At 42.9% G+C, this 12,782-nt stretch overlaps 1 protein-coding gene across 2 annotated transcripts in view; it reads right to left on the bottom strand.

Moving 5' to 3' along the window:
- AMBRA1 (autophagy and beclin 1 regulator 1) overlaps positions 1-12,782 on the bottom strand; it is a 223,597-nt gene that overhangs the window by 138,995 nt on the left and 71,820 nt on the right. For both annotated transcript variants that reach the window (XM_084850244.1, XM_084850255.1), the window contains 2 exons: positions 4,700-4,780; positions 4,496-4,596 (listed from right to left, as the gene is read on the bottom strand). In XM_084850244.1, coding sequence (XP_084706370.1) covers positions 4,496-4,596; positions 4,700-4,780 — 182 coding nt within the window. The remainder of the gene's footprint in view (positions 1-4,495; positions 4,597-4,699; positions 4,781-12,782) is intronic.

Here is a 12,782-nt window from a genome sequence, read left to right as displayed (position 1 = left end):
CCCCAAGCTACAAGCCTGCTCTTTAAAGTGGAGTGCAACCCGATCCAGTACAGGTTGAGTAACACACCCATGGTTACATCCAGTCATTAACAGTATCTGCCTTATTTGGATTCAATTTCAGTTTATAGGCCCTCATCCATTCCATTACTGACTGCAGTAAAAAACAAAACAAAAATTGAACAGGCTATTAATATGAGCATAAACAGTAGGGCTCTGGCTGCATTATTAAAACGTGACTTTAGCTCAGTGCAAATCTCTACTGCAGAGATTACATGAGGATGCAACAGTTTCTTATCTGATACAACTTACATGCTATGGAAATTGGAGTGTTTATCACAGAATGTAGATACATGGAGTCATTGTTTGGGAGCCTCTCCATCATAAACAAGAATATTTTCATTGGTAAAGCAAACTGCCCTTTTTCAGGTAGTAAGGGTTTACTTGTATCCAGTTTCAAGGTTCAAAAGTATAAACATATCCGTCAAAGGCACGAGAGAGAAAAGCAAGGAGACAACCACTAACAGCTAGAAGAAACCAACTGCCACCCTTGACACTGAATAGCAAGAAAGGTTACCACCACAAGAAGTTGAAGGATTCTGAATAGGGAGTAAAAGCAGATGTCTCCAGCAAAGCAAAGCTGGAAAAGAATTCTGCAGTGTTGCCTGGCAGCAAATTATCATCTCCCAGTGAGCTATTTCCATATACCTACAACAAAATCCCACACAGACAACCAGAATAGGGAAAAGATGCATCTCAGCTAAACGCAACAGGCCTCCTCCCTGTTCATCAAACACTGGTGGCACAGAGGTACTTAGCAGCCTTAAAGTGGCGTGCCAACAATGTAAGGAAAGGGGAGATGTTATTATTATTATTTATTACATTTCTATACCGCCCAATAGCCGAATCTCTCTGGGCAGTTCACAAAAATTAAAAACAATAAAAATACAATATACGGAGATTAAAAATCATTTATATAAAAACACATGAACAGACAATATGCACAAAAGAAACATATATCTACAACAACTTCAAACAAACAATCTCAAAAGCAAACCACCATAACCATAAGACATTCCAGGATCGATTAAAACTTATCATACGCTGCTGAATGCCTGGGAGAAGAGAAAGGTCTTAACCTGGCGCCGAAAAGATAACAATGTTGGCGCCAGGTGAGCTTTGTCAGGGAGATCATTCCATAATTTGGGGGCCACCGCTGAGAAGGCCGTCTCCCTTGTCACCATCTTCCAAGCTTCCCCCAGTGTAGGCAGCCGGAGGAGTGCCTTAGATGTTGAAAGTAGTATACGGGTAGGTTCATGTTAGGAGAAGCACTCCATCAGGTATTGTGGTCCCAAGCCATGTAAGGCTTTATAGGTTAAAACTGTAACCAGAACTTTCAATTGGGCTCGGAAACATACAGGCAGGCAGTGCAAGCCGGCCGGAGTCTGTCTTATATGTTTGGACCTTCTGGTCCCCATTATCACTCTGGCCGCCGCATTTTGCATGAGCTGCAGCTTCTGAACCATCTTCAAAGGCAGCCCCACGTAGAGTGCATGGCAGTAATTTAACTTGGAGATTACCAGAGCATAGACAACTGAAGTCAGATTATTCTTGCCCAGATAGGGGCATAGCTGGGCCACCAACCAAAGTTGGTAGAAGGCACTCCGTGCCACTGAGGCCACCTGAGCCTCAAGTGACAAAGATGGCTCAAGGAGAACCCCCAAGCTACCAACCTGCTCCTTCAGGGGGAGTGCAACACCATCCAGAACAGGTTGAGCACCCTCCATCCGGTCAGAAGAACCACCCACCAACAGCATCTCAGTCTTGTCTGGATTGAGTTTCAGTTTATTAGCCCTCATCTAGTCCATTATCACAGCCAGGTACTGATTTAGCACATCCACAGCCTCACCTGAAGAAGATGAAAAGGAGAAATAGAGCTCTGTGTCATCAGCATTCTGATGACAACGCGTCCCAAAACTCCAGATGACCGCACTCGATGGTTTCGTGTAGATGTTAAATAGCATGGGGAACAGAGCCGACCCCTGTGGAACCCCATACTGGAGAATCCACGGGGCCGAGCAATATTCCCCAAGCACCACCTTCTGGAGCTGACCATCCAAGCAGGAGCATAACCACTGCAATGCAATGCCCCCTGCTCCCACCTCAGACAATTGTCTCAGAAGGATACCATGGTCGATGGTATCGAAAGCTGCCAAGAGATCAAGGAGAATCAACAAGGTCACACTCCCCCTGTCTCTCTCCCGACATAGGTCATCATACAGGGTGACCAAAGCTGTTTCCATACCAAAACCTGGCCTGATTTTTACTTATCTGGTAAAGTTTTTTTTTCCCCTAGGAATGAGCAAAGGGACATTGGAACACAGGACGCTGCCTTATACTGCTGCCTTATAATGAGTCAGACCACTGGTCCATCTAGCCCAGTATGGTCAACACTGACTGGCAGCAGTTCGCCAGGGTTTCAGGCAGGATTTTTTTCAGCCATACAGGAGATGCTCAGAATTGAACCTGGGACCTTCTGCATGCAAAGCATATGCTCTGCCACTGAGCTACAAGTCCCCTACCCCAACAAACAGGAAGCAGGAAGTTAAACATGGCCTTACCTGAGAGAGAGGGTATCCTAACCTCAATCAGGAACAGCCAAAAGCTTAAAACAGAGGTAACCTGTCAGAGCTTGCATGCCATTGGAGGCACTCACCCTCTAGATCATTGCCACCCTCTGGCCACTAAACCCACCCACCCACACTCTCCCTTTCTAAAGGCAGAGACTGCATTCGTTCATCGTGGCAAGCTGTGAATCCTGGCTTATTAAACCATGATGACCAGCGTGCTTATGCACACAGCCCATTCACTCCACCCTCCATGTGAGTAGTTTAACAAACCAGGAAGCCGAAATTAACAAGCTTCCCTTTATGACTGAAAACGGGTATGGTTAATTGCTCTTAAACAAGTCAGGATTTGTAAATCAACTTTATATCAAACCCCAGGGGGATGTGGGTGGAGCCAGAGAGGGTTGGCTGGCAGTTTTGATGGCCATTGTTTCCACCTGTGGGACAGAGGAGAGGTGCAAGGCTTGGAGGAGAAGCCCCATGGGTTAGGGCTGGTGGGCAGGCTGAAGGCCTCTTATTCTGGCTTAGAGCAAGAATTGTAATGTCTAAGGAACAATCCAGATCAAACAAGGAGCCTATAAAGGAACCCTAAAGCAAATGGAATCTGAAAGACTGGGATGGAATGTCCTTCCCCTCGTCCCCAGAAATGTGATTGATCAGGTAAGTCAGAAATCTCCTTCTCTGCTCATTAGCAGAGACATTTGGGAAGCAAGTCTGGAGTCCCAGGACCAAATAGACCGTGAAGCCATCTGTGGATCTACTTGTCCAATACTCTCCAACCAAAGCATTAGCTGATGAACAAGGGTGGTATTCAATTAACTCCTCCCACCTACAGAACTGTTTCCATCCATGGAACACATGGGTGGAGGGGAGCATGATTCCTCCTCCCCCCTGCAATTTCCTGTGGGTCTGCAAAGCCTGCTTCAGAGCACTGGGGGACCACCTGGAACAGATTCTGGGAGGACACTGGGGGAGTAGAGAAGGGAAAAGTCCACTCATGCACCATTGGATTTTACCCTATGCATTAATCTTTTAGTATCTTGGTTGTAATAATCCATGATCATTTGGACTGGAGACATTATAATTTATTATCAATATCATCAGTGTTATAAACCTGTGCCCAGTTGTTACTTGACATAAATATTCACATTACTAGCTACAATCTACTGATAACAAGCTACTCAGAAGATAGAAAAGCCTTTCCAGTACACTTTCCTATGAACAGACTGCAACACAATAAGTGTTAGAGGCTTTTCAAAATGCCAATAAGGAAGAAAGTTGGAAAAGAATATGCATAACCAGCTTACAGCAGCATGCTTTAAAATCCAAGGGCACACTGCTATGGTCTGATGTGCATGAACATTATCAAATCATTCTTGCATCTGGTACTGAACAAAGACTAATTCAAATTCCACAAGCCAACTCTTAGAAATTCTGCCATCATAGAACATCATTTCCAGGCAGGCAAAGTCCCATTTTATCTGCCGTCTTCCCACTCACACACAAAACTCTCCAGTTGCCTGCACACCATAAGCAGATGCTGCCAAAGTTTTAATATGCACCTATTAGGATCCTAATTGAATCTGAACTGCTCTTGAGAAGCTTTACAAGCCAGAACATGAACAAGGCATCCTATAATTGAATTAGGGGGACCTGCAACAAACTGATCATTAGCTTGTCAGAATGTTAATTTTTAAAGAGAAAGAAAGGAACAGAAACACTTATGATTAGGTGGAGTTTTAAAAAATTGTTCTGCCTGTCCTCCTTTTGGGATTCCGTTCTAGGATTCCCCTGCATACATCTTCTTTCAAAGTGTAGAATCTACATTATCAGTAACTATCCCAACAAAAGAGGAAAGGTGATATCCTTACCTGCCAAGACCCTGTTAACAGAGGAGTGAGTGGCCAAACCAGGCTGTCCACGTTCATGGAAAATCCCAGCATAAGGCAAGTACTCTGGCAGCAAGAAACGCCTAGAAGGGGAGACAGAAGCAGTGAGAAATATTGCCAACCCACTGAGGGCCTATATAACGTCTAGCACATTTGTCAGGGCCTTGTTGGGTGTGCAGGCCTTACCTAGGGACAAAGCGTCCAAGGGATGGTGCAGACATGCGGGCATTCCGAGGGGCTCGGTGTCTTGATCTGTCTCCATTGTCCCTTCAGGGAGTGGTGGGGAAGAAAAAGAGTATCTTAATTACAAATTCCACATAACAAAGAAAGACTCACAAACGCTTTTCCTAAACTGCAATTCACACTGAACCAAAGCAATCTGCTTACAATTTATTTATTTATTTAAGTATAAAAACACTGATAAATAGCTCCTCCAGGGTGGCTTAGAATACAATCAAAACCAATGAAACCAATCACTAAAGCAATAATAAACAATATTAAACAGCTTTTTTTAAAGTGCTCCCATTTCTATTGGACTACAGTAGAGCTCATCAATTGGATATACTAATTATTTCATTACAAACACACACACACACACATCGGGGGAGGGGGGGAGGTAGCAAAACCTTGAGATCATCTGTTGTTCTTGTCAGAATAATCTAGGCCAGAAAGTGTACATAGTGCTGGTACAGGTGACTCTGACCTAGTCATTTCAGAAAGCTAACCTGCCCAATAGCAATTCTTCTTCTACAGGATAGTCCTTGGACTCTGATAGTCTTTTAGAGTCCAAATTTCATCATCATATACAGGGCAATTCCTTCTATCAGGGCAATTCTGGCTTGCCATTTCCTTGTTACACAGAAACAAACTTCATCATGGACAGCAACTGAGAACTGCCTGTTAGAAAGAAGTCTTATGTTTTCAGACTCTAGTACATCCTTGTGCATAGTATTAACCCGCTACAGTATTTTAAAATGGGTGGGCAGAAGGTAGATTGGAACATCTCTGCGTGGTTTGCAGTAGATCAGCAATTGTTTCTGACTCCCAATTGTTTGACAACAATAAGACTTCCCACCCCCAGCCTATATTAGGCTCCTAAAATAAAAACAAAAACAGAAGTGTGTGATTTTTCTGTGAGAGAACTATGAACTCTGCTCTGGTACTGAAAACAAAACAGGCATCCTATTGCTTAATTTTCTCTTCGCCTCCATTTTTTCTCCCAGATCCCAGTGGGTGGGTCTTGGAGTCCCAGTAAAAAACAAAGTAGATCCTGCAAGCTTGAAGTCTGCCCACCTGTTAGGGGATATTATAATTATACATAGCCCTGTTTTTGTATTTTTCCTAAACAAAAAAGAACCCTAAAAATAGAAAAATGTGTGCACATTCTGAAAACAAACCCGTTGAATCCAAGTTTGCATGGTTCCTGGTATGGCTCTAATGATGGCTGATTCTATAAAATGCTAGTTTACCTCCATCCCTTACACAGGTAGGCAGCTAAGAATGACTCCATTTGAAGAAGGAGTCTCTCCCCAAACTCCAGACTGTCCAAGCTATGTCAAGTTGGTTTCACCTGAACCAGAGGCTGCAGTCTGTACATAGCCAACAAGGCTCCACAAGTCTGCAGATAAAAAACAAGTTACTGTTCATGCTTCTCACTCTGAGACTTCCCTCCAGTCCACTGAGCAGCAGATCAATAATACGCCATCATTTAAGAGCTCCTGCAAGGAAGACATGCGTGGCATGTATCATGCAGTTTAACCCCAAATCTACATAATTTTCTTCCTTTGCCCCTTTTCTCTTCCTGGCCTCCCAGTTTTGAGAATAGAACCAGAAGCTACAAAAGTCACAAAACAAAATCAGGTAAGCCACAATAGTGGTGGTGTGTTTTTTAAAGTTCATTATCAACAGGCTTCAAAATTATGAGGTGCCTTCTAAAGAACATGTGCCAGCAGCCAACAACTAGATTTCTAAGAGCTCTTATTCTACTTAAACTAAAGTTCAGTATTTCCTTTTGATCCTTCCATGGCTAAGATGCATCCCAAATGGCGATTTCACATTTCTCTCTGAAACTATGACAAAGATGTTTAAAATAAAACCTAAATTTCTCATTTAAACCACTCTTTAAACTCTGGAGACTAAGAAAAATCACAAGACTCATAATAAAAAAGAAAAAATAATTGCTCTTATCAAAACAGGATTGCTGCTAGTACAGAGATCTACTTTATACACACACCAGCACCAAGTCAAGTTAGATGCTATTCTGCAAGTGAAAAAAAGTCAGGGATGAAGCCAGAACTTGTCTATTTGCATATTAAGAAAGCCAAGAAGTACAAAATAAGGCAACCAGAAATAAAAAGAAAACCCAATAAAAGCAAGTGTTCTGCTTTCCACCTGCCCAGCCAGCTAGCTAAAACTGACTTTTTTTAAAAGGAAGGAAAGGAGATGCTCCAGCAATCTAGTAAGCTTGGGACACTAGGGGAGATTGGGGAGAAGTTGGGGGGAGACTGACCAGGCTGTTTTGCCCAAGTGTGTACGTATATGTGTCCATGTGATGGGGTGGGAGGTGGTTTTGCCTGTACGTGTTTTGGGGATGGGTTTCTCTGAGCATCACCAGTTTGTCCTTCTGTAAAATGGGTACTTTGTTGTGTTTTGTGGAGGTAAATATGTGGTTTGGCATTTGGGGCTCAGACTTAATCTTTATGTTATCACCAGTTTCTTGGGGAAGTTACTTGTCTCTTGTGACTAGACAGCCCCCCATGGCAGCCATTTTGAGGAGGTGCCCATGACAGATTTGCAGATTTCCAAGTATGTCCATGGCCCTAAAAAGATTACAGACCCCTGTATTAGATCAATCAATTAAAAAAAAACTTTGATCAGTGAAGAAGTTGTCTCCAATTAACTGGACAGCAGTTTTTAAATCTTACATTTGTAATACAAGTATTTTTTTTAAAAAACTACACATGGCAAACACTATCTTAGAAGAAGCCTCCTGTATAACAGAGAAGGAGGAAGGTCTACTCTCAGATTACGTGTGTTGTGACACATGTGAACATCTAAAAACAGAAGGTGTTATTTTCCTAATTCAAACCAAACCAGCTTTCAATGTGGCCATGGAACCCAGAGGATCTTGATAGGCCTGCTGGATGGACTGTGTCTAGAAACTGACCAGCTAGGGGACTTCCCTGTGGATACTTCTAAGCCTCCAGCAACTTTAAATATATTGTGACATCCTGTTGGGCCACCTAAAGGACTTGGCAGGAGCCAGAGGCACAGCTTTGTGCTGAGGCTGCTCTTCCTTTCTGGGAATTTCTAAGGGAATTCCTCCAACTCCTAGGACTTGTCCTGTGCAGTAACCCAATGTTCTCCCATTTATCCTTCCATGACCCACTGCAGATGTAATAGTGCCTAACTGTCAAAATGATAGCCCTAAACTCCCTTTCCAGTTTTGATAACTATGTTTTGCATCATAGTTGCAAACTGCATCAGCCGTGGTTGGCATCAAACCATAGTTTCAATCCAAATACACTGGTGCAGATGTAACACTAGCCATAGTTATCACCAAATCAAAAGGGAAGAGAGAATGGCCACATGAGAGGCAAAGAGGGAGGGAAAGGTGTGTGAAAGCCCAGAGGATATTCCCAACTGCCAAACAATAGTTTGGCAATCAGGCAATGTTACCTCCCTAAATGGCCTGTATGAAGTCCTTGAGAACTGTTCCATCAACACGTTGATGGCATCTTAGTCTAATTTTCCTTTAGATCTCATCCAGGTGCAGCAGTCTTCTCCCAACCAGTATTAGGCAGTAACTGCTGAGTGGACAAGATTGAACAGGATGAAGTTGAATCCAGACAAGAAGAAAATAATTATGGTTAGCAATCACCACTTTCCACAAGTGGGCAGTAGGATCCTATGCACACTGAAATGCCTATTTATTAGCTTGCAGGACCAATTCCAGGAGCTGACTTTAAACTGCTGAAGACAATGGTCTGGCCTCACACTAGAGACTGCCTCTCTCTACATGTTCCCATTGAAATCTACAGAGGCAGTCCTGTTCTCTATCTGCACAATATAGGAAGCACCACCTCTAAGAGGAGGAAGCAAGGCCTTTTTCTTATGAAACCTGTTTTCAGAAGTGTTTTGTGTTCTCCGACCTGCACGTAGATTTATTTAGCTTTTAACTATATACACATTTCAAGTTATAATGCAAACTTCTGTTTTAAGAAAAGCAATACAAATATTTTGGTAAGTAAATACAGGGTTTCCATGAGTAAAGCGCAGATTAAAGGATAAACTAAATTCTGTGGGTTAAATAGTGTTGTTATGACTCAATCCGATTAAACTGGGTTGGTAAATCAGACTGTCTTGATCAAAAGGCAGAACAACTTGTGCAGCTCTCAACAGCCACATTTGGAAGTATTTCCCTCCTTCCTCTGCTTCTAGAAGTTCTCCCACACCCATTCATCTCCCTTCTCAAAATGACGCTGCAGGCATTTGCTCTCCATTGGCTTTCCAGGAGCATCTGGGTGACCACTGTTGGAGAGGGAATGCCAGTCTGATCCAGCAAAGCAGTTCTGATGACCTTGTGGCTGTCTCAGTAGTTTGATGGTATGAAAACTTTCAGCACCTAACACAAGGGAGCTGGAGTAGCTGATGTTGTAATGTTGCCAGCTCAAGGTTATTTCACTCCCTTCGGAAAGAAAACCTCAAAAACCTTCCGACTGCTCAAGATGCGTGGGTGGCCTTTTTTGTGTTTTTTCTTGGCAGAGTTTACATGCTACATAGAGGGAGAGGAAGGCAGATGTTATGACTGCAGTACAAAGACAAAATACCACTGCAAGGTCTGAACAAAGTTCTCAAAAAATACCCTCATGTTTTAAAAGCACTATATTAAGATTTATAGCCTAATTTTTACTCTGACAGACTTCAATGGAGCTTACTTCCATGTAAATATGTATAGGATCGTAGCCTATTGATTTTTGTGTGCACACACATGCACAAAGAATTATATATTTAAGATTGTTTGCACAACCAATTTAGCAACAAAGGGGCTTTTCATAGAAAATTGTATTTTTATTGCAATACATCAGGGATTTCTCCAAGGACATGAAAAGATGCTACCAAATAAGAATCTTGGAAATTTTTCTGCCAAACACTTGAAGTATGGCGAGGCATAGCAACTTCTTAGATATGAGTGGCAGGGTTCAACACAGTTAGAACAAATCAGAAATTTAAGGATTGCCATCGGGCGTCTCCAAGTAACAGGGTAAAAATAAATCTGAGAAATCCCAATGTACAGGGAAGAGGAGGAACAGCAGTTGTTTGTGGCCTAACAACTGAAAAAGGCAACTCAAGGTGACTATCATGAAACCAAGAGCAGCAAAAAGAAACCAACCATCTATGAAGACTACAGGAAACCAAGAAACCAACTGGGAATCCTTAGAGCTCACAATAAAAACAACACTAATGAGAGCTGTTTCAGTCAAGTGGCAGAAGCCATAGCCAAGTTAGCAGCAGGTCAGTTATATCAAAAGCCATGTTGTTGAGGAATTTTGGAACTGGGAGGAATATGTACATGTGAAACCTAATGCAATGTAGGGGATAGTTTCACCCTTAATGTATTATTTATTTATTACAATTATTTATATCTTGCCTTTCAGGACACAAATCTTTCCAAAGTGACTTGCGAGTAACATCAAAATACATTTTACAAAAACACAACAAACGATTATCAACATATAACAAGTCATCAGGATCACAGAGCAGTTGGCTGGAACAGGCTCCAAGGTCATCTCTGCCTTCCTCCCTTACTCTCCTGGATAACTGATAGAAAATGGTCTTGTGGGGGAGAGGGGAGACGGTTCAGTTCTACCATTTGCCTCCTTCCCTCACTTTCCTGGGATTCTTCCTACAGGACAGTTAGTGGAAGATGGCCTGGGTGGGGTTGAGAGGGGGTTGGGGTGGAGAAACAATCCGGCTAGAGCAGGCTCTCAGGTCTTCTTCACCTGCCTCCTTCTCTCCTTTGGAATCCTTCCCACAGGGCAGGTGGTGGTAAAATGGGGCAAAGTTGAAAATTTTATGATGAAATTGCCAAGCAATCTCAGATCTCTCACCATTCAAGACCATGATAAAAAAAAAAAAAATGTATTGGTTGCTTCAGGAGCTAAGGTAAGGTGCCAATTGTTTTCAAAATCCTCTGCAGTTAAGTTCAGAAAAATCAAAGAATTTGCTTGCTTATTATAGAGCGCCTCTGTAAATAGCTAAGAGAATGAGATATCCTCCAATCCATATATAGAACATCTTAACCAGGTCTTCAGCATGTCTATTTTTTAAAAAAATTAACCTGCTTAGAATTTAATCACATTTTCAGTTTCAGTCCTTTGCAAACTAGAATAACGACAAGAGAAATAGCTGATGGGGTGGGCAGCCTGTTGCAAAGGTTTACACTGGGCCCAGTGTTACTATCACCAAGAGTGATACAAAAAATGGGTGTTCACAGAGTGTTAATAGAATGTAGTAAATACAACTTTACTGAGTATTCTCACAGAGTCATAACTAGGATACAGTGACCCGGTTCACACGTCACGCAGCAGTTCCTGGGTTGTTTAACCCAGGAATTGCCAGAGACAAGCATACTGCTTCCTGCGTGCTTGTCGTTTCCACTTTTAAATTTAATTAATATCCAAAGAATGCCCATTTTGGGGTTGCTTTATGACATACAAATCCAGAAACTCTGGGTTGTTTATAGGTTACACAACCCAGAATTAACCCAACAACAAACCATGGGAAATTGTTGGGTTAGCTCTGACCCCTAAACAACCCAGAGTTTCCAGGTTCACACATCACAAAGCACCCCAGGAACAGGGTGTTCCTAGGTTGTTAACTGAAAGCAGAAACAATGAGTGCACACATCACTTCACTCATTCCCAGCAATTTCTGTGTTAAACAACCTAGGAATTGCAGCATGATGTGAGAAACAGGTCAATGTCTTCTCAATGAAAACAAGCTATTGAGGCACAGAGAGAGAGAGACAGAGAGAGAGAGAGAGAGAGAGAGAGAGAGAGAGAGAAAGAAAGAAAGAAAGAAAGAAAGAAAGAAAGAAAGAAAGAAAGAAAGACAGCAAGACCAGCTTACAACATTTACATACCTAAATTGACCTTGAGCAAATCTGGGTTGATTTGTTTCATTACCCAGCATAAAAAGCAATACAAACTGAGAAGATCAGTCAGGGATGGGGAACCTCTTCCAGCCCAAGGACCAAATCCAATTTCAGAGAAGCTGTGGGTGGCAGCATTCCAGTAGCGGGCAGGGGCAAAGGCAAAGGGGCTGTGGCAAAAATACAAAAAAGGTCCAGCACACTGTAGTTTAAGGCTCTTGCTGCCAGGAGCTAAGCCATGGGAAGGTAGCAACTTTTGGTCCAAAGGATGGAATATCCCCCCTGGACGAAGCCAGCAGGCCAGATGATGTCAAGGGGGCAGGGCCTCTTCCATTACATCATATGCCTGGCCCACTTCTCCAATTTTTTTAAAAGATTATCCATGCAAAGGGAGCCACAGAGCTCCATGCCTCTATCTGCACAGGGAAAGGGACTCAGCTGGGGCTGGGAGGAACTCACTCTTGCAAGCCCAGGCCCAGTTGGACTGCTCCTTTCCATGCTGCTCATGTCCCAAGCAGGACACGAGCAGCATGAGAAGGAAAGGGGATCAGCCAGGGTGGTGTAGGGTAATTCCCATATTATCTCCAATCTCTGATCAGAGATAACAAACAGATCCTCTTTTGTACCACTCGCCCTCTGACTGAGCAGCGCAACAGGGAATCCCTTTATCTCCATTTGGAGATAACATGGGGATTCCTCTCCTCCCAGGAGAGGCATTTCAACCTTTTAGAATGAGGAAAAAGGCACAAGAGCCAGGAAACCAAAAAGCAATTGGTGGTTGGGGGAAAGGGTGTGGGGCCAGCAGAAGGCAGCATGGCCTTCTGGGGAATTCTGGTGGGCCAGATTTGGATCCCAGGAAGGCCAGATTTGGCCCCTGGGTAAGAGATTCCCCACCACTGTGACAGATCAAATACTCTGATGTTCCTAAGTACCAGGGGTCCTTCTCTGAGCAAAAGTAGGATTAGTATAAACTACTAATTTATACCACTGGCCAGTTATTATAGCTGCTGTGAATATACAGCTAAGTTATCAGAAAAACAAATCTGTGATCATTCATGGTAAAAGAGTGATGTTTGAAGAAACAACAGAAGAGCAGCAAATTCTACACACACACAC

This window comes from Heloderma suspectum, chromosome 1, assembly GCF_057233095.1.
Source record: "Heloderma suspectum isolate Gila_16-S chromosome 1, 16-S_ref, whole genome shotgun sequence".
Classification (NCBI taxonomy): domain Eukaryota; kingdom Metazoa; phylum Chordata; class Lepidosauria; order Squamata; family Helodermatidae; genus Heloderma; species Heloderma suspectum.
This window is presented reverse-complemented; position numbering and strand designations above follow the sequence as displayed.